The sequence below is a fragment of the Sciurus carolinensis genome, chromosome 12 (genome assembly GCF_902686445.1).
Source record: "Sciurus carolinensis chromosome 12, mSciCar1.2, whole genome shotgun sequence".
Taxonomy (NCBI): domain Eukaryota; kingdom Metazoa; phylum Chordata; class Mammalia; order Rodentia; family Sciuridae; genus Sciurus; species Sciurus carolinensis.
The window spans coordinates 108,780,633-108,804,167 of NC_062224.1; the positions used below are offsets into that span (position 1 = coordinate 108,780,633).

At 32.0% G+C, this 23,535-nt stretch overlaps 1 protein-coding gene and 1 non-coding gene across 4 annotated transcripts in view; one reads left to right on the plus strand and one right to left on the minus strand.

The window, feature by feature from the left end:
* Positions 1–23,535, plus strand: part of Cop1 (COP1 E3 ubiquitin ligase) — a 187,859-nt gene that overhangs the window by 40,619 nt on the left and 123,705 nt on the right. For all 3 annotated transcript variants that reach the window (XM_047520152.1, XM_047520153.1, XM_047520154.1), the window contains 3 exons: positions 774–842; positions 10,652–10,711; positions 12,212–12,288. In XM_047520152.1, coding sequence (XP_047376108.1) covers positions 774–842; positions 10,652–10,711; positions 12,212–12,288 — 206 coding nt within the window. The remainder of the gene's footprint in view (positions 1–773; positions 843–10,651; positions 10,712–12,211; positions 12,289–23,535) is intronic.
* Positions 21,397–21,472, minus strand: Trnat-ugu (transfer RNA threonine (anticodon UGU)). Its single transcript has one exon. It is a non-coding gene; the product is annotated as a tRNA-Thr (tRNA).

Here is a 23,535-nt window from a genome sequence, read left to right on the forward strand (position 1 = left end):
TGCTATTACTCCACTAGATTTTTAAATTCTTTTTTAAACATAAACGTTTAAAAATTATATTTGTCATGAACTTTCTCTTATAATTACTCTGTTTTTAGCTTTCGATATTCTTTTTACATATATTTATCAGATTCACTTGGTTGTTTTGGTGAATTTTGACAGTAAATTATGAATATTGTGTTTTTATGTTTTGATGTATAGTAAATGTCAACCCGTATAATTGTCACTTATCTGTTTCATCTTAGTTTCAATTACCAATTAGGAATATTTGCGCGTGCACGCGTGCACACACACACACACACACTCACACCTGCCATTTATGATAAAAATCTTTGTTTCCAGATGTTTGGTTTTGACTGAAGTTTTCTACAAAAATGTATTAATTCTCATATCCACTGAGTAGATAATACTCAAATGGTAAATTTGGCTTTTGAAAGGTATGAATTTCTCTATATTTATTATGCTTACTCCTGCAAAAGGAAGTTTTTATGGGAAAAGTGATTTTTATGTCATGAGTTTTGTCTTGATGTTTGGGAAGAGAAGAATTCCCCAGAAATATATTTTCAACATGTAAAACACATGTTTCTTAAAATTAATTTCAGTTATTTTCATCAAAAATTGTTTGCTTTTTGAAATGTCAACTAGCAAGTGGGAAAACTATTTAGCTAGAAGCAGTAGACTAATTGAAATGAGTGCGTAAAGTTCCTTGATGTTGGTAACCCTGAATTCAAAGTTTATATTTTTAAAAGAACAATTGCAATTTTCTTTTGTAGGAGTCACATGCAGCTCAGCTACAGATCCTAATGGAATTCCTCAAGGTTGCAAGAAGAAATAAAAGAGAGGTATATTATTTTGTGTTTTACATACTATTTTATTTACTGTTGTTGACTTTTCTTTAAATATGTCTGGCTACAGAAATATTTAAATAAGAATATTTGACTTTTCAGGAAGTTTTCTTATGCTTTGTTGTTTTACTGTTACAATTTGATTTATTTTAAATTCTTCTTTGGAGATGTGCTGAAAAGTTTTCAGAAAAATTTACACTAATGACAAACCTTAAAGCTATAAAAACAGATGATAGAATTATCAAATGGCAGGCTACCCTTCATCATGAAAACAAAACTTAGGGAAATTTAATTAGAGCTTTTAGGGTTGTAGTTTTTCTTTCAGAAAAAATGCTTGTGGGGAAAATAAGTAAAACATGGTCACATATTTGGAACTTGGAAAGTCTAAGTCATGCAAAGTAGCTAAAAAAAGTTTTATATTAAGTCTTTTAAAGCAGTGTTCTAATTTAATGTAAAGTTTCTCATTTCACATATGTATAAAATATGGGAAAATCAAGCAGGCAGAATCCTGTCATCTGCCTAGCATGCTACACTTACTCTGAAATCTGATTTTTTTCTTTAAAGTCTTAACTACCTCAAATCTGTGGTATTTTTACTTTAAAAATTGTCTAATTTGAGCATTTTTTACTCTTTAGAAAAAAAGCAAACAATTATGTGCTGTGTTATTGACTATTTTCTTTTTAAAAATAAAAATATGAGAGAGGTTTTTATTATGATTATGTAGTCTAAGTGTGCATTGCCAGAACTTAATTTCCCTACTTTTGGTTATTCATTGTGTCCTGTTCTTAACTTTTTCTGACTTGGTTTAGATTATATTTGCCTGGATTTTGCTAGGGATGATAGCTAAATACTCAACATGATTTGTGACTCTTAACTTTTACTAAGTCAACAATTATGATTGTAATGTCTGTTTATGGAAACATCTTCATTGTATGTTTAAGATTTTAAGATTTGTTTGTGTCTGCGGTTTTTTTTTTCCCCCTTTGGGTGGGAGAGGAGATGGGATCTAGTCATTCATTTGTTTAAATGTTTATAGTGTAGTACTTCTTAAACTGCAGTATGCATGAAAATCACTCAAGGATGTTGTTAAAATACAAGTTCTCATTAAGGGGATCTTTTTGAATCCTGACAATCTGCATTTATAACAAGCCCCATGATTTTGAAGTTCATGGTCCTTGGACCACCTTTGATAAGGCTAAAAATGTAATATAAAAGTTAATCCAACATGTATACGCTCAACATTTTTTGCTATAGAAAATTCTCTGGAAAAATGATAAATTTTTATATTTTATATCTACTACGTGAAATTGTGCTGTAGTTATTTTGCATTTTTTCTTTTTTTGTCTTAGACTTTGGACTCATTTTTCTTTCCACACATTGGAAACTCATTGGTTTACTCCATACTTACACAAGGGTGTGAATATCTAAGAGGCGAGGATCTTTGGAGGCCATCTTAAAGTCTGCCTGTAATAGCATTTTATATTTAAATGTATTGAGATGTTCATTTTTTTGTTTCCATCATGTTTAACTGAACAGAACAACTTTGGGTCCCATGTAAAAGCTAGGCTTATCTGTTTAAATCTGTACCAGCATTTGAACAATTGCTTTATACTTCATTTGATTTAATTTTGAAACAGACTTTTGGGCATTTTGGGTATTACTTTTTTAAATAGAATAGTTTGATGAGTCTTAGTTACCTTTTGGTTTTGTTTGGAATTTAGCTGAATCAGACTTTTTACAGAAAAGTGCATAAATCAATATAAAAGAGAGTAATACCTGTGTAACTGCTGTCCTGAGTAAACAGCAGAATATTGCTGGGTCTCCTAAAGCTGCCTGCCTATACCCTTCTCAGATCATGACCTACTCCCTTCCCTACTAGGTGACCAATATCCTGATATGTATGACGATAAGTCCCTTGCCTGCCTTTAATATTTTGCTGCTTAAGTATTTATATGTCTCTCTCTAGTTGAGCTTTCTATAAATGTTTTGTGCAGTGCGTAATCTTTGTTTTTTTTCTTCTTGGACTCAGTGTTAAAATTCATCCATACGGTTGTTCATGACTATAGTTGATTTCGGTTGCAGAGTGTTTCATTACATCGATATGCCATATTTTCATAAAAATAGATGTTGATGGACATTTGGGTTGTTTCAATTTTAGGCTACTCATAAACAATGGTACTTAACATATATGTATCCAGGTATTTTAGCATCCATATATATGAAATATATTTAGAAGTAGAACGCATGAATCATAGAGTATGTGTATCTTCAAATTTAATAATGCCAAAATGTTTTCCTTAGCAGGTTGTATTAGTTATTCCTCCTAAAGACATTGCATGAGGGTTTCTGTTGTGCTGTATTCTTGATAGAAGTTGGTATTGGTAGACATTTTCCAGTTTAGTTGACCTTGGGGTTTTAATTTGTATTTCCTTGATGACTAAGGAGGTTGAGCACCTGTTTACTGGCCATATGGATTTTTAAAAATCAATCTGTGTCTGAAGTACTACTTACTTAAGACATTTTGTAGTTCTTCTGTTTGATCTTTATTTAATGACTTGATATTTATATATTGTGAATGTAAATTCTTAAACAGACTTATCACAAATATCTTTCCTTCTAATTGGGCTGCTTTTTTCACTTTTACATGTATTAACAGAAATTTCAAACTCAGTTAATTTATATTTCCTGTTAGAGTGTCTTTGTGAAGATTTCTTCACCTGTAGTCATGAAGATATTTCCTATATTGTCCTTTACTTGAAACTTTGTTCTTCTGTCTTTTATATTTAGATCTATACTCTACTTGGAGATTTATTTTTGTGTATGATATCATGTATACGAATCTTTTCATATGGCTACCCAAGTGTCCATTCTTTTTTATTAAGAAGTTCATCATTTTAACTGTTGCCTTGACATTTCACCTGTGTCACACATCCTGTGATCATACATGCATGTGTGTGTTTCTAGGCTCTCTTTTCTGCTCACTGTTTTTTGTCTATCCTTTGGCAGTACCATATTTTGTTGATTACTAGAACTTTTAAGTTACATTTTTTTCTTCAGGAAACTAGGCTATTCATGGCTCTTTGTATTTCTATATTACTTTTAGAATCAACTAGTATATTTCTATGGTAAGTCTGCTATGATTTTATTGGGATTATTTTGTAGATAAATTTGAGAGACTATATCTTTACAATAATTATGTCTTCTAATCGATGAACATGATATTTCTGTTTATATTTAGGTCTTTAAAAATATCTTAAAATTTTGATCAGTCTTGCATATCTTTATTCTAGATTTAGTCATTTTTGATGCTATTAAAAATGTCTTTGTCTTTAATTTTAGTTTCTTATTGTTGCTGATATGTAGAAATAGTTGATTTTTTTTTACATAGTTTTAGAAAATATCCACCATCCTTGTTAAACTTTCATTAATTCTACTTTATTTGTAGATTCTTTTGTTTTCTGTGTGCACATCATAATCTGAAAATAATTAGAGTTCAGTGTCTTTCTTTATGATTCTTATATCTTTTATTTATTTTTCTTGTCTTACTCTGCTGGCTAGGACATCCGGTACAATGATGAATAGAAGTGGTGGTAGCTGGGCATCCTAGTCTTGATGCTGATCTCAAAGTGAAAGCATTCGACGTGTCACCATTAGGTATGATGTTTTCTGTAGGTTTTTTGTAGGTACTTTTTAATCATTCAAAGAAATATATTTCTATTCCCAGTTTGCTAAGAGGATTTTCTTTAATTATGAGTGTAGTTCAGTACACTCTAAATTTGGGGGCATCTGAGGCAAACGTGATTTTTTTTTTTCATTCTGATAATGTGAATAATTATATTGGTTTAATATTAGAAAGTCAGTCAGTTTGCCCCTGAAGCGACCAGCCATTCTGACTGTCTGACTGATCCAGGAGTATCTTTTCTTAGGATGTTTATAATTTTAGGAAACCCCATCAGGACAGTTGGTTGAGCCTCTTTGCTTCCTTTTGTGCAAACCAAACTTGGTCATTATGCATATTCTCTTCTATACAGTTTGGATTGTTAGGATTTTTTCATCTGTGTTTGTGAATGAGTTTGTGAGATTGTTTTTTTCTTGCACTCATCTTGTACAGTTTTACTATAAAGATTATGTTAGCTTTGTCAGGTGAGTTGGGAGTTATGCCCTCTTTTTTTGTTTCTTAGAAGAATTTGTATATTCTAGGATCAGTGTCTTTGTTGGATTTTTAAAGATCTTACTAGAGAAGTCATACACCTAGGATTTGTCTGCAGGAACTTTCAAATTCTTGATGCGGGTAGTTGAAAGGTTATATGCTTTTTAGGTTTTTGTTTTATATATCACTTTTGATATGTTATACTTTGAGTTGTCTGCTTTAGCATAATTTTAAAACATATTACCATAAGATTGGTCTTAACAGCCTTAGGTTTTCAGTGTCCCCAGAATTTTTAGTGAAGTCTTTCATTCCTGATATTGTGTTCCTTTTTTTCTTTTTTTTCTTGATTAGTTCTTGTCAGGGTTGGATCATTTTGTGAATTTCATTTTTACTTTTTTGTTCCTTTCTAATTCGTTGAATTGAATGCACATATTATTCAGACATTTTTCTTATATAGGCCTTTATGGCCATAGTTTCTTTTTTTTTTTCATTTTTTTACTTGTTCTTTTTAGTTATGCATGACAGAAGAATCTATTTTGATATATCAAACATACATGGAGTATAACTTCCCATTCTTCTTGTTGTATATGATGTGGGCTTACTGATTGCGTATTCATATATCAACATAGGAAAGTTATGTTCAATTCATTCTACTGTCTTTCCTGTCCCCAACACCCCCTTACCTTTATTTCCCGTTAACTAATCCAGTGACCTTCTGTTCTCCCCTCTTCCCTTGCTTATTGTGAGTTAGCATCTGTATATCAGAGAGAACATTCGACCTTTGGTTTTTTGGGGGGATTGGCTTAATTTCACTTAGTGTGCTAGTGTCCAATTCCATTCATTGGCAAGCAAGTGCCATAATTTCATTCTTCTTTATGGCTGAGTAATATTTATTGTGTATAAATACCACATTTTCTTTATCCATTCATTTATTGAAGAGCACCTAGGTTGGTTTCATAGCTTTGTTATTATGAATTGAGTTCCTGTAAACATTGATGTGGCTAGATCATAGGTAGTATGCTGATTTTAAGTCCTTTGGGTATATGCCAAGGAGTGGGATAATTGGGTCAAATGGTGATTCCATTCCAGGTTTTCTGAGGAATCTCCATACTTCTTTCCATAGTGGTTACACCAGTTTGTAGTTCCACTCATGTAGCAGTGCATGAGTGTACCGTTTTCCCTACATCCTTGCTAACATTTCTTGTTACTTATATTCTTGATAATTCTATAACCATAAATTTCTTTCTCTTTTTTCTTTAATCTTAGTTCCATCAGATTAATGATTTTGGTACAGTGTTTTGTTTTGGTTTATTCCAAAAGAATTTTTAATTTTTATCACAAATTTTTCTTGGGCCTTTTGGATTACTTATAAATAAACAATTTTATCCTTCAACATGAAGATTATTTTGGTTTTTCTTATAGATTTCTTTATATAATAAAAATATTTTTTATTTCTTTGGATATTTTGCCATACCACCTAATAATTGGTTAGATTTTGAAATATATGTGTTTAAAAGAATGTTTTCTGCAGTTGCATGGTGCAGTGTAAAGTTGCTAACTGTGTGAAGAAAATATTCTACTCACTCACTGAGTTTTAGTGTTCTTACTATATCAATTACTGAATCATTACATATGATGTGAGTTTTGGACTTTTTTTAATCCATTGTTAGTCTCTCTCTTTAATTGTGTATTTAGATGATTTACTAAATATAAATGCTATAGCTTAAGGCTGACATTTTGTTATTGTTTTATTTTTTTCCTCCTTGTCTCTCTTCTTCTATCACTCATTCCCCTTTATTTTTTTCCTTTTGTTCTTTTTCTCTCTTTGTGGGTTTTTTCAGAATTTTTTGGAATTTTTCAGAATTCTAATTTGAATCATCTGTAATATTTCTGAGTGCATTACTTTGTATTCTTTTCACTAGTTTTACATCATACATTTGTAATTTATCACAGAATATTGGTGTTAACATCTGTTTACATTTGCTTGTAAGTAAGCCACCTTATAACTTGTCCCTTCTCTACTCTTTATTTATTTTTGGTCTTGCTTATTCTATATTTTCTTCTGAGCATGAAAAGAAAAATTTTTGGGAGGGTTGAATGAAGTCTTGAAATGAAGCCTGCCACTAGGTAATTGAGGCCATGTAGGGTTGAGGATGGTGGAATGGGACAGTAAGGGTTTGGGCTTCCTGAAGTGTGTATTTCCTTAGCTTTGTTTTTGTTAGTAACTCTTTTTAGAATTACTACACATCAAGTTTTGCTGTTCTTCTACCAACTTTTTCCCCTTAAAGTGTAAGAGTGTATTCTTCTGTTCATTTTGGAATAGTTATATATAATTTATTCCTAATTATATTGACTTCTAAAAACCAAAATTCATGTAATGGGTTTAATACTGAAATATCTTAATCAAACTGTAGTGAAGGTCAGATAAATGAGTACTGAAGATACCTATCTGCACCTAAGCAGATGTCAATAATAAAGGAATTTAAAGTTTTGAATTCTTCACATTTTCATCTTTTTAAAAATTATTTTTAGTTATAGATGGACACAATACCTTTATTTAATTAATTTATTTTTTATGTGGTGCTGAGGATTGAATCCAGTACCTTACATGTGCTAGGCAGATACTCTACCACTGAGCCACAACCCCAGTCCCACGTTTTTATCTTAATAAGCGTTTGAGACTTTTCTTCACTTTGTTTGTTTAAATGTTTCTATAAATTTTCTTTTGACCTTTGACATTGTTAAGAGTGCTTGCTGTTGATGCCTTAAGGCCATCCTCTGAAGTAACATTGTCTTAGTTTTTTATCTTATATATTTATTATATTTTTAGTAATTCCAAACTCCATGACATTGTTAGGGCAAATTAGATTCAGGAATTTGTCATTTCTAATTTGTGGTTGATATTCATTTAGATAAAAATGGTTTGGCTTCATGAACTTTTCTTGTAGCTCCACAACATTCTTATACTTTTATTCCTTCTTTTTTTCTAGGTTCTACTTCTCTAGTTATGATGTTTACAGAGCGAATTTAGCCATTAGTTTTTCTTTCCACGTCTTTTGAATAATTTGTCTTTTATATAATTTGTCTTTTATCTTTCTTCTATTTACTAGTACTAAAATATCTTGCATTGATGTTGTATTAATTTAGAGAATCTCATCTTGAAGTAGAGTATATATAAAGTTCAATATATGCTTTTTAAGCAGTTTCCTTTCCTTCTCACTCCTTTTTTCTTTTCACTAGTTCTTAACTGACACGTTTTCAGACTCTTATTTATAAGTTACATCTTTTTTACTGGTGAATATATTATATATAATACATATGTATTTGTGATATATATTAAATATTATGCAAATACATTCATCAGGGCATCACTCACACCTTAATTGTTTCATTTTAAGTAAATATCATGAAATGGTTTTTTTTTTTTTTTTTTAAAGTAAAAATTGTTTGATCCAGATCTGGTGGTGCATGCCTGTAATCTTAGTGGTTTGGAAGGCTGAGGCAGGAAGATTGTGAATTTAAAGCCAAGTGCCCCCATGTTCAATTCCTGGAATTTAAAAAAAAAATCTTGAATATTGACAGTTTTATGTAGTTCACCTTATTTATATGTAATAATAGGAGTATTATACAGCAAAAGCTTTGGGGCGCTAGGAAGATGGGACATTATCTACAGAGAAAAGGACAGAGTTGAATATTTTGTGATTTCAGGTCACACTGAAATTTTTTCTGGCATTTCAAGTTCAAAAGTTATCTTACATATTAATTTGATGTCACTCATGTATAAGTGACATTTGTTGTCAGTGATGACATTACAGGTGTTTACTTGCATCCGTTTTTAGATGTGTTTTTTACATCTAGTATTACTGTCATACTAAAGAGTCCCTACAATAAAGCATTTGTTTAAATAAAGATTTTAGAAGTAGAACATTTCAGAGTAATTAAATGAAAATGATAAGGAGATGACCATGAGAGTGCTTTGCAGAATGAGAGGTTGGGAGCACTGGGATTGTTAATGGTCATGAGCCAAAAGCCTTCAGTGGTGGTTGGGTAAAATGGAAAGTTATGGATGGCTAGAATGGGTAGAGAGTGATTTACTACCAAATATGAACTATACAAGAGTATCGTCATGTTAGGATGGAAAATTAATTGTTGGAAATGACAGTGAAACGGAGTAGAAGTTGTGAATTCCCGCCTAGTCCTGTGACCATGCTCATTAAGGAATTTCTCAGTTGATCAACTTTTATTTGAAAGAGTTCTAAGACAGGTAGTATCTTCAAGGAAGAATGTTTTAGTTAAGGTACTAGTATTGTATGACAAATTTTAAGGTAGATGAAAGTTTATTAAAGTAGATGGCTGAGTGGAAAGCACTTGGCAATGCTAATCACTTTTTTTTTTAACCCCTGATTTCTCTGATAATTTACTGTCTTTTCCATTGATTTTGTGGCTTCCATTTTCCTTTCTTGCCCTTCCAGTTAATAGTGCTTCTTCCTTTGCTAATCTCTTTAACATTGCTGTCCCCTACTATCCAGACTCGACTCTTTCCCTTTCTGATTATACAGATTGATGTTGGGCAATTTTAATCATTGCCATAGCTTTGGATTTCTTATTTCCCTTCCTCATACCCTTAGAACCTTCACGTGTATTATTATTTGCTTTTTATTCTGTCTTTATCCACTGTTTTCCACCTGGACAAATTCTGTTAGTCCTTTAAGACTCAGTCTTTGATTTAATTTCAATTTCATATCTAATTTCAGTTATCTAGCTATTCACCCTCCAACCTCCTATATACTGTTATTTTCAGTACTTAACAAAATACCTAAAATTGGTAAATATTTGATAATGTTATCAGTTAGGTCACCAGCTGTGCCTGTATTATCACAAAAGAGAAGATCCTAATGCTAATAAATTTTGAAAACCCTGTTGACACTTACCAGTCATTAAAAAGAAAATAACAGAACTATTTTTAAGAGGTACTATAGCATAGTTGTTAGAAGCGTTGAAGTATGGAGCAAGATGCCTGGCTGTCTTGATTTGACTTCCAGTTCTGCCACTTTCTCAAAGGACTAAAAATTGACATGTCGAATTTTTAAATTTCAATAATTAAATTAGGTAATATGAAATTTCTTTGAATGCATATCTTGTGTTTTTAAGCCATTTATTATCATTGTTCATTTTTCATATTATTGTTATGTCAGTCCCTGTTGTATTAACCCATTAGTTCCCAGATTTTCAATTCTGTGAATATTTCAATGAAATTGACACAGGTGCATTAAAATAGGTTGAAATCATAATCTAGAGTGTATGTGTTTCATTCTATTAAATAATACTCACTAACATCATTATAAATGTTTTCTTACTGGTGTTATATATTATATGCTGTTTAAGTTTTATTTATATTTCACATAAGATGATGTGATGGACTGGGTTAACGAAATACAACATAGTGTTTTCTTAAAAACTAACTCTCCATTTGCATTTTAACATTGAACCTTTTTAGCTGTGGGTTTTTATTTATTTTTGATAACTCTTCATTCCTCTAATTTGCTACCAGTTCCCAGTTTTCTAAAAATCATTTGCAAAATTTACAGTTAATTTGTGAACATGGTGATACAAGTGTGGTTTGGCTTAGACCTTTTTCTTTTTCTTTTATCTGCAGCAACTGGAACAGATCCAGAAGGAACTAAGTGTTTTGGAAGAGGATATTAAAAGAGTGGAAGTAAGACATTAAGAATTTTTCAGATCTCTGGAAGTTTTTTAATTTTATGAAATTATCACTTTTCCTTTACATTGCCATTTTAAATTTATGGGATTGGTCTTGAATATGAGGAAAGTAGCAAATGTTACTTATTACCATTAAATGATTCTTAACTCTTCCACTGATGTAGTAATAAAATTTTTTTACATATCTACTGTCTGCATTACTAGATGTTTAAGTTCATCAAAGAGATGAGACAACATTACCAATATTCTGGAAAATTTTTAATAAATATAGTTTACTTACAGAATCTGTTGGAGGATTCTTGGAAAGTTTGTAGACTGTCATGATGTAAAGTTTTTGCCTTTGCTGTATTTAAATTTAGTGTGTATTTTAAATTATTCACATTATAATTTTCTTTTGCTGACGTATAGAACATATTAAAGGATATGATTCAATGTTCAGTGAATATCTAGTATCTCATGTGACATTCTCAATTTGCTATATTCTTGTTTCTTGTTTGACTATATGCTTGACATAGCCTGAATTAGCCAGAAATAATTCTACCCAATTATGCCTTTTAGTGGTAGTTTCAAATATACTGTTTTTCCATTAATCAAATGCAGCACATAGAAAAGGAGGCTGGTTGTCAAACTGATTCTGAGACATAATTTATGTGATAATTATTAAGAGGCCTTTTCCTGGCTTAATGATCAAAGATTAGAATTTAATGCATTATTAAACAGAGCTAACATTTTAATCAAGAAAGTATTACTTTTCTTACTTTTTTTTTAGACTTTTTTTTTTTTCTTTTTTTTTTTTTTCTTTTCTTTTTTTTTCAGGGCCGAGGACCAAACTCAGGGCCTTTCGCGTGCAAGGCAAGCGCTCTGCCACTGAGCTAAATCCCCGACCCCCTTTTCTTACTTTTTGTGGAGAATATTTTTAAAGTAGAGAATTACATAACCTGGATTTTTTTGTACTTTAAAGCCTTGAACCTGATGATTCAGTTACCTTGCCATCATATTTATCCTAATATGTATCACTAGGTCATCACCTGGATGAATGATTAGCTAGTTCACAGCTCACATAGTGTGCTGCATGTTTTCTTTCAAATATGTAAGTTTGCATATTGGTGGCTTCATTAGGGAGGAACAATGTTTATTAGAGAATTCAAAGCTCTTTAATAATATGTACTACAGAAAAGACTGACCTCATTTTCAGATTATTTTTACTTTTGTACTCTGTGGAGAGGAATCCTTGGGAAATTTGGGTGTTGAGACAAAAAGAGACCAATGAAAATCCAGGAATAAAAAGGAAGATGTCATATCTCTGAGACTTTTTTCCCCTTCTTTTCGAAAGTTTTTTTTATTGACAAATTATAATTTTACATCATAGTGGGATTTGTATATGAACGTAGTATAACAATATAATTTGGTCAGTTTATTCCCCAGTATCATTTTTTTTTTTTTAATTTATACATTTTCTGTTTGGAGTGTCTAATTCTAATAATTGTACTTTCAGGAAATGAGCGGCTTATATTCTCCTGTCAGTGAAGATAGCACAGTGCCTCAATTTGAAGCTCCTTCTCCATCACACAGGTACAAAGTACACATGTGATACTAGTCCTTGGGATAGTTTTCAATGCAGAGAGCTACACCCCTAAGAAATTATTTTTGGTCATGATTTAGAAATGAGACTTGGATGGCCCATCTGTTTTCTTAATGCTTTGGATTTTCATTTTAGGAATAATTAGTGAACAATATTATATTTTGAGTTTACAATAGGATTTAAAGTTTGGTAGGTTTCTTAAAATAATGTATTATATGTCTTGTGAATTAATGTCAGATGACATTCAGAATCTAAATTTTGAACATGAAAAGGTAGTATTAGGGGGGACATGTGGGCTAAGAACCTTGAAATTGTTGAGCATTGAATATTTTTGAGATGATCATTTTCCCTAGATTGAAAATAAGGGCAGTAGATAGATCCATTAATTGATATCTCCCTGGTATTCCCTTATAACTTCCTGTTAATAATTTAATTAAGTCTTCACTTCTGTATACTCTGTTAGAGCAGGAATTATATTTGTTTTGCTCATGACTGTCTCCCTAGATTTTAGAATAATACTTAGCTTAATTTAGGTGTTTATACATATATAATGAATGAATATGATCTCTTCTAGTTCTAAAATTCTATTTGATGAAATATGTACTACTAAATTCTGAATTTTGAATTTTGAATTTTTACACTTGAAATTTTCAAAGCAAGAGCAATTTTACATGAAGTAAGTCACTTTATTATTCACTAGTTCATTTAGGACAATAATGGTCCAATGGAAACTTTTCAGAAAATTTGTTTTAGGAAAACATGTGGATTATCAGGAAATCTAATGTTAGTACAGTGGATTACTTTAATCTTCAGAACGCTTATCAGTTCAGGAATACTATTATGGGTAGAGTTTGGTGCAGCATGTGGTGAAAGCGGTGCAGGGAATGTTTCAATTTAGGAGCATTCTTGAAAGGTTGTATATTTTTCCCATTAACCATAGTATGAAGAATCCTTGGGAGTTTCATTTGATTTTATGGTCACCATAACTGTATAATTCAGCCAGTTTTCCACCAGGTTGTATTTTCTTTGAAACATTTTGAAAAACTAGGCCTATAGGAATATTGCCATCTTTCAGTCTGGCATTCACTTTCTGATACGTGGGAGCTTTGATAACGGAATATTATATAAGTATACAGTGGAGCAAAAATTGTCTAAAACTAGTAATTCATTCCCAATGTTATATTCCTTTGTTTATTTTTCTCTATTGTGTTCAAGCCTTTGCTACTCAATTTCTTACTTGCTACTAATTGTTGGATTTTATGAAAATAATATGACAATATAGTGTATTCACTGAATTGCTGTATTTCTGGAATGCCTCTAATGGATTGGACACTGTTCTAGATGTTGAATCTAGATGGCAAAGCCCCGATATTATGGACCTTACCTTTTGGGATGTGCTTATAGAGGTTTGAGGAAACACTAAACAAACAGATATGTAACCTGGTAGTTGTATGTAGACTTGGAAGAAAAGGTAGACTTGTTGGGGGTTTGCAAGTGGATTTTATTTCAGTTTGGACAGTTGGACTTATCTTAGGACATGACATGTAAGCCAGCACATGCAGGAAAGTATAAATATGATGGAAAGTCATTAGATAGTGTTGTCCATGGTCTGGTTTAGATTTTAAAATGTTTATTTGGGTTCCTGTGTGGAAAAACAGAGAAGACACTATCTGTATCCTTCCCAGTTCTGGGCCATTGGAAATAGGGAGTAAAGATAGGAATCCCTGCAAAAGTCCAGAAGAAGGTAAATGATAGTTTGGATTAGGATATTTATTGGTAGGTAGTTGCATTGTAAAATAAAGTATCAGATATTATATACAAAATTTCATAAGGTCTGTGAAATGTTGAGAGAATTGCTAAAATTATTGAACAAGTTATTATCAGATGAAATTCTGGCATAGTTACACTGGTTAGTAGTTGAAGAAGGGAAAACATACAATATTTTCTTTAAAAGAGTCTTTTAATATTTAAGCAGTTGATTCAGATATCACTCAGGGATTGAGATAGGCACTTGAGAATATGTTACCACCCTTAAAAACTCTTGTGAATATGACCTTTAAGATTAAGAGAGGAACTCATTGCTGTAAAAAATGTTAGACTGTTTTCTTCATTTTTAAGAACGTAGTTGCAATTTTATTAACTTTTTCTTTCATATTTACTAGCTTCATTATTTAAATAACTATGTAGCTTATGTTTTTATTCCTCTCTTTAAAGTTTTGATCTCCTTTGTTTTAAGCAGAATTACTTTAAAAAGCCCTTTTCTAGATTCATTTTTCTACAATGAGAACCCCTTACATCCCCTTGAATCCCTTACATAAATTATGGATTTATGTTTAAACCATGTATGTAAATGAGTTGAAAAACAAAAAAATAATTGGAAATCCTGGACTGCCCTAATTTGAGTAGCCTAGTGTCTTATCCTGTCTATGCTCTTCCTGCTGCTGTTAGATCTATTTCACATGGAGTCTGTCTGTGATCTTTTCACCTGTCCTCTTACACATTATTGCCAGAAATAGGAACTTGTTTGCCTGCTTGAAATCTTTCAGTAGTTATTTATTATATGAGGTGGTTGAAATCTTTTAACATATACTTTCTATAATAATTTGACCCCTATCTTGCAATATTTTGTGCTTTAAAATTGAGTGTAGCTGGGCACAGTGGTGCACACCATGATACCAGCCACTTGGGAGGCTGAGGCAGGAGAATTGCAAGTTTGAGGCCAGCTTGGTCAATTTTACAAACCCTGCTGCAAAAATGTAAAAGACCTGGTGATGTAGTTCAGAAGTAGAGAACCCCTGGTTTCAATCCCTGATAACACAAGAGGGATGGAAGGGAGAAAGGCAATTGAATATAACTCTAAAGTAAGATGTCAGGGTAAGCCAGACTTGGTGGCACATGATTGTAATCCCAGCCACTTGGGGAGTCTGAGACAGGAGGATTGCAAGTTCAAGACCAGTCTCAGCAACTTAATGAGACCCTGTCTCAAAAAAAAAGGACTGGGAATATAGCTTGGTGGTACAGTGCTCCTGGGTTGAACCCAGTACCACAAAAAGAAGGGAAAAAAAAGTCAGGGTATTTTTGCTTATGCCATTTATTCCTGTTACCAAGAATCCTCTTCTGGATTCATTTAATGCATGGATTCATCTACTGAGTAGTTTTTACCTCCTTCGGTCTCCTTTTCCTCCAGGTATCCAACCAAGAGTGAAATCTTCTCTATTCTTTTTATAGGTCATCTAAAAAATGAGGGAAGGGGTAAAGGGGAATAGGGGATAGAATTAACCACTTAGAAAATCCCTGCTTATTTTGTTCTGTTTCAGTAGTAAGTGTGTTAGTTTGTGTATATTTCCCATACTCTATAGTGCTCTTGTGAATACTGGACTTTTCTTATACTTGTACTTTTTTTGAGAGGTGGGGGGAGTACCATGGATTAAACTCAGGGGCACTTGAACACCAAGCCACATCCTCAACCCTATTTTGTATTTTATTTAGAGACAGGGTCTCACTGAGTGGTTTAGCACCTCGCTTTTGCTGAGTCTGGCTTTGAACTCATGATCCTCTTGTCTTAGCCTCCCAAGACACTGGGGTTACAATAAGCGTGGGCCACCATGCCTGGCTACTTATACATTGTTATGCGAGCTTTTATACATAACAGGGATTTAAAATGTTTTTGAACAAATATGTACTTAACCTTAGAATGTCACTTAGTTTGTAACATTTTGATTGAAGCATGACCTTTAGTGTACTTAAATAAACTATTAACTTTTATCTTGTTTTCAAAAAACTGTCAGCTAAGCTTCATTGGGGTGGGAGTGAGGGTGAGTTTATGATTATTTCCATGGTAAAACCGTTTCAATTGGTTTTAACCATCCTTGAAAAATTTCCCATTTTAGAATTGATTGAAACCAAAATGATTTTTTGTCTCAGAACCTTTAAAATCTGCTTTAGATTCTGACAAATAGTCTCCATAATCATATAAACTATAGTTTACATTTTATTGCTATGCAGTTATATGTGGTCATATAATGAGTAATTTAGAGACCAGTAGTCAGGTCTCTTAAATTTACCTGTTGCCAAGTAGAATTGGCCTTTTATTGGAGAGAGTGATTACAACCATATATGTCCTTCCTTTCTTCTAGAGGATTAATATTCTAGGCATTTGTAAAATTTTTTAACTCATTTAAATAATAAAGTGAAACTTCCTATCATACTTTATTCTTGGCAAATATAATGACAATGCAAATTTTAATTAAAACATTCTAGGATTAGGTGTGATTATCTTTCAATTTTTAATAGACACAAATGGTGTGGACTTAACCTGGATTAATAAATGTGGATTTCGGGCCCTTGGAATATTATTTAGTCCATATGTGTAAGTGAATAGGAAGAAGAGCTAAGTAGCTTATTACTAAACCTGCAAAGCCAGAAGCATAATATAAATCTGGCCTTGGTTCTTGTATTAACTTTAACTACAGAGGGCTGAGAAGCATTCACATATTTTTCCTTAGAACTTAAATCCTGTTCAAAGACATTACCAGTATTTTTGCTTGTAAATTTCTGTGTTTTTTACATTGATGTGATTTCTGTCTTTAGGAAAAACTGGTAACTGCTTTATTCTTTGTCTTTGACCCAAGGAAACACTTCAGAATTGTCCGTTATTAGTTTCTTACCTCTGTTTTCCGAACTTCAAACAACTTGGTTTGAAGATAATGTATTAGTTTAATTTTTTTACCTGGTTAGCAGGATTTGCTTTAGAATAATCCATACAGTCACTGGAAGTAATTTTTTTCTTGTTTTCATAAGATAAAAATAGTAAATAAATGCAATACAAATACAAGTAGTAAAGACTTTCTTATCTGTAATCTCTCATTTTAAAAAAATGCTTTTACTGGGGCTGGGGTTGTGACTCAGTGGTAGAGCGCTTGTCTGGCATGTGTGAAGCACTGGGTTCGAGCCTCAGCACCACATAAAAATAAATAAACAAAATGTATTATGTTCATCTACAACTAAAAAAAAATTTAAAAATGATTTTACTGATAGAAATTTGCTATTGATCATCAATTTATTTCCTTTTTTGGGGGAAAGATGTATCAGTTGAAGTTCTGAATTGCTTTGTAAAGGTTTCTATGATAGAAGAAGAGTGAGATTTATAACAAAAGTATATAGGTGAGACTTTTATGTAATTAAGTTTTATTTAACTATTCTGTCAAACATTTTGGTACTTACTTTTCATTTGTATTTCTATCATTTTGGCAAAGGTCCAGATGAAACAAATTATAGGGATAACACAAGGGAAAAGCAGAGAGTCACTTTATGTATTGTAGGAATATTTAACAAGTATTAAATATGTATATGTGGAAGAATAACCAAAATTCTTGTGAATTTGTATATTTTTAATTTCTGTAAATTAATGGAATTCAAGAAGCTGAATAAGTGCATAATGGCTTCTGCACTAGGTGGAAGAATCCCTCTTTAGCTTACCCACATGGCTGTGTTCAGTCATACTTGCCTCCAGACGTTAGAAGACTTGTACTCCTTGTGAGGGTGGGGAGATAGGGATGACTTTTTGGTCCTTTGGATGAAAAGTGAGCCATCATCTCTTTTGTGCATGTTGGCTGTTCTACTGGATTATCACCCATGACCGATAGTGGTATTTATGACTCCTTTTTATCTGTAGTGCATAATATATACTTGGTACTTTTTGGCAATTATTATTGGTTTAACTGCTTTATTTCACTTGGAAAGATAATTTTTTAAGAACATAGAAACCAAAATGTTTTTATGATAAAATCTAACTCTAAATTCTTAAAAATTTGTCACTAATTTATTGTGCATTTTAAGTAGATCTTGCTGTATAACCCTAAGCATATTTTAATATAACCTTTATTTTCCTTGTCTAAGAAAGGAAGATTGTAACAATACCAGAAATTCTCTGTATGTGAGCTGGTATTTTTTCCCCAGATCTCCAAGGTTAGAGATAGATGATTGCATATTTAAAGATACCTCAACTATACTTGCCTTGGGGACTTTTGAACATCAATTGTGTTTTACACTATTTTAATGCAGTGTACCTGTGATGTTGGAATAGTACTAAAACCAGTTGATTGTTGTGTTTTATATTACTCTGCCTTACTCTGACCTTTTATCTTGCTGAGGAGTTAAATAAACCTAATGTAATAGGTGTTGGAAGACATTGAATTTTAAACAAACTGTAACAAAACAGAACAAAATACACAACACAGAAAACAAATTTTCCAGGTAATAATAGAGAGGGTATTCTTTGCATTATCTATAATTTCTCAGTAAAATTAATAGGTTATAGAAAAATAACAAGTTATGAAAACTTTTTCTTGAAACAGTATAATTTTTTTATTTAGAATATTTTAAGAACTTATTTGTAGTCAGCCAGTATTTGGTGTATACCAAGTATATATAAAACACTGTTAGGCACCAGGATATAGTTGTGAATATGGAAGACGCTAGAATTCTACTCCATGATTACACACATAGTCTTAGGATGGAAAATTGGTTGGTTAATAGAATATTCTGTTTCAAATGTGGTATGCGTAGACTTTTTGAGTATGAGCACTTAAATTCCATCAAAATGCATGTAATTCTAAAACATCATTGATTTTGTTTGATTTGTAAGCATGTCAGAATTTTTTGAAGAACCCCTTTGGGTTCGTGTTGTAAACTGTAATTGTCACTGCTTTAGGAAGATATTAATAGTTCATTTAAATTCTGGAAAATGAGGTCCTAAAGAGGCCAAATTTGTTTCTGTTAGTGTCAAGCTAGACCTCTTTTGGAAATGCAGATTTTTGAACCCTATTACCAAATATTGAGATAGATCCTAAAGATTTAAATGCAGGCCTGGTGGTGGGGTGGTATAGATAATACTTTAAAAAGTGTGGAAACATTGGTTTAGTTGGTTATGATTATGTCTGTATTATTGACCTATTTTTAAATAAGTCTCTAAATTAGACATGCTTATTTTCCTTTTTATAAAACCTCATATATTCAACAATAAAGTTTTATAAATATCCAAGTATATTTCATCATTTGTAAAGAATGAGATAAAGAGTTCTATTTCTTTTTTTTGTGTTAATTTACATATTCATTCTTTCATAATGTCTTTAACTCAAATTTCTGGAAGTTAAAAGCAACCAAATTATATATTTACCAAGCATTTGGTGTAGGATTCCACTCATATACTGTGATCAGGTCTTGTTCTTTGATTTTTTACCCTTTCGGGTTAGAGTTATAGGAAACTCTTCAGACCTTTGATGATTATAGATATATCTTAATCCTGAGATGTTAGGAATGGGAACAGCTAGGGAAACCAAATCTATACATGGTAAAATTGGTTTAGATGTAAAGACAACTGTATACAAACATAAAATTGCACCTGCTCTCACCATTTTCCATTTCTGCAATTGTGGTACTGTCTCTTCGCTACCCGAGTCCCATCATATTTCCCCCATTCTCCTAATCCCTCAACCTTTGACTCTTTTCTTATTGTTTCGGAATACTTCCTATAACTTCTTTACTTTTAATACCTTTTTCTGAGGTTTCAGATAATGGATTTTTTTAATAATTCTAAAAGCTGTCGCAACTATATCATCTGCTAATTAAAAATTTCTCTATGAATTGCAAATAAATTATAATCTATTCCAACTCATTGGGAGGTAATAATAGTATATAAATGAGTTAAATACAGCGTTTTGTGTAACAAACTGAAACTTCACTGGTTTTGTTGGAGGCAAATCATTCTTGTTAGTCTTATTCCTTTGAGTTTATTTGTTTTTTTTTTTTTTTTTTGCTTTTGAACTTCTACCAAGCAAAATTGTTTACTTAAAAAGGCAGAAAAGCAATCAACTCAGCAATTCCATCTTTCAGAAAATTACCATTTATTTGCTTTTTATATTTTTCAGTACTAAATTTCTCCCTAAGGAAAATTTCTTGCAAGAGAACTTTAAAATAGTTGCCCTTTTGTTTTTCATTTTTAACTGCAGGATGTTTATGGAATAACAGACATTTTGAAAGGCAGTATAAATATTAGCTTTCATAGTTCTCTTATGCATTATGTAACTACAACTCTTACTAACCATGAACTAATTAAAAGAGGACAGGAGGTTGCTGGGGAAAATTCTTTTCTGCAGTTCTAACACGTGATCTTGCATCAAAATCAGGAAGTCTGTCCTAGAGATACTGTTCTAGAAGAGAACTCCATTGACAAAGTTGCAATAGTAGGGGTAATATTGTAGCTGTGTATGCATTGTTCTGTGATTTACATGTATTATTTCATATAATGCTCATAACAAATCCTGTGATTAGGTTTTATTATCTTTATAGCTCGAAAAACTCAAGGAGATGAAATAATTTGCCCACTACATAGTGATATAACTGATTTTCTTTTCTTTTTTTTTTTTTGTGGTACTGGGGATCGAACTCAGGACCTTGTGCTTGCGAGGCGAGCACTCTACCAGCTGAGCTACCTCCCCAACCCTATCACTGATTTTCTAATGCAGGCATCCCTTACTCTAAAGCCTGTAAAGCCTTGGTGGATGAGTGGATTGTGGAAATCATTCCAGAGTTGAGAAGATGATAAATAAATATTTGAATTGTCAACAAGGAAAACATAAGTCACTCTGGGAATTTTAGTATAAGGATTCTGGAATTAAATAAAATATATATGGAATTAGGGTTTGAATTTTATTTCCACAACTTCTTGCCAGTTTGACCTTCATCAGGTTTATTAATTTCTGTGCACTTTAGTTTGGAAAGGATAATAGTACTTGAGTTGGTTGATAAATTGCGATAATATATTTGAAGAAATGAGAATAATGTCTGGCACATAGCAAGAACTGCTGCTGTTATTGTTAATAGTTGACAGATTAGTCACAGTGATTTTAGATAATTTGTTTGACTTTGTGTTAAATGTTAAAGGGTATGTGGAATAAAGAAGGAGGAAATGAACATGAAAACAGATTTTTAGTATCTCTGGAGGTATCTACAAAATTGAAACCACACGAAATTTGGTTATCAGCTGCAGTGTTTTCATTTATGCTTTTAGATAAACTTTCTCTCTTTGTTTTTTTTTTTGGGGGGGGTGCTGGGGATCGAACCCAGGGCCTCGTGCTTACAAGGCAAGCACTCTACCGACTGAGCTATCTCCCCAGCCCCTAGATAAACTTTTCATCCTCACAATTGAGAATATTAGGAATTATCTTATTTTCTTACTTTATCATACCTTAATATATTCATCTTATTTTTTGTCTCATTTTCCTCATCAGTTTTAACGTGCTGAAAGTGTTTTCCCCTTGCAACTTCTGATGTTCTCACTAAATTTTATAGCTTTTATAACTTTATTGATGTTTACTTAAAGCAATTAACGATTCTGTCTCATATTTATAGGTTGCTGCTTTTCATTTTTCTCCCTAAAATATTTCTATGAAATGGGTGGGTTAATTTAGGATTTTTCCACTATTCAATTAGAGAACATAAAATATCTAGGAATATGGCATGGTCACTCATAGTTTGATGTTGTTGTAAATATTTAAGGCCTGTATTTTAAATATTCCCAACAAGTTGGTAGTTTTTAAAAACATATTTGGAATGTGTTATTTCCCTGTGCACGCTGATAGATCAGTAACATTGCTCAGGCTTGTACTCAAAGAATTCTGACTCACAAAGCCAGAAAAAAAATTTGTAGCTATCACTTTTTCTGTTAGCCTCTAAATAATGTACCTACATAATTTCATCAGTGTTCCACAAATCCTAGGGAATTGGGTTTCATTTGAAAAAGGAAAAGAGATTTCTTAGTACTTTCCTTTTCTCATTTGTATTCCTGATAGGCCCTGTATGGGTTAGATCAAAAATAACATTTGATTTTGTCATGAGTACATAATTCTACAGGCAAGGTTCATTGTCTGTATTTCTTCTTCTTCTTTTTTTTTTTTTTTTCCTTCAGTACCAAGGATTGAACCCAGGGCTGCCATTGATTCTGTTTCTTGAAAAGAAATCCAATACAAGTGTGCATAAATTATTGATATTGTAAAGGCTCTTTCTTGGATAGTTGAATTTTATTCTAGGTATAGTTAAGAACACAATGAATTAAGACTTATATAGTAACATATGCTGCTTAAAAAAAAAGGCATTGTGAGGACTGTTTTATATGACTTATCGTATTTTTGGAATTGTGAGGTTTTGTTACTGACTTTTTGTTGAAAATATAAGCTAAACTTTATCAAATGTTTATCATTTTAGCATTGTTCTGAGAGATTTACATAATTATCACTTTTAAATATTGTATTTTTCTGACATTTGTTATTAGGTGGAAGAGGTTGGCATGGTGTTATATGCTACTCAGGAGGCTGAGGCAGGAGAATTGGGAATTTTAGAGCAGCTGAGGAAGTTAGGAAGACTGTCTCAAAATATAGGCCTTGAGTTCCATCCTTAGTACTGAAAATAAATGAGTGAATGAATAAATGAGGAACTGATGGTGAAATAAGATTAGTAACTTACTCAGAGTCAGCTTATTAGCTACAAAGGGGTAACATTGAAACTCTGCACTCCTCAAAAATGCTTCTCAAGTTACACCTTATTTCTGTACTAAAGTAATTAATGATTTTGTACATTTGTGTAGAGCCTTTTAAATTAATATCCCTGATTGGTTAAATATTGTTAGGGTAGACAAGAAAAATAAATGTTTATTGTAGAAATAAGAAAGAAGAAATAAAAAATTTAAATGTCAGTTTATCATGGTTATATATATGTTAGATAATTTTTAATTGTTGATAGTTGTTATAGACCAGTTCATTTTTATATAGAGATGGGAGGGAGATGGGAATGATTAAATGATAAGTTTGAAATGCTAAGCTTGAGGAAGAAAAAGATAGTCTGGACTTCTAGAGGTTTTTTAGGGTAGATTTTCAGGAAAATGTACAGACAGTATAACCAAATAAAAAGAACTGATGTAGAAACAAACTATGCTTGACCAGGACAGAGGGAACTAGTATATAAGTTTTGGGTTATAAAGGAGTTTTGCTAGTTTACATTTACTCCACTTCTTAGATAGTTTTCTCTCCTGTCAGACTTTATCATAACATTTTGGGGCTGGAAACAAAACTGTAATAGCTAGTTTCCACTCATCTCATTTTGTGATGAGGAAAATGAGTGATTGTAAGGTAATTGTCCATGAACGTACATCTTTTTAATGGATAACGGGGTCTGTTAAACAT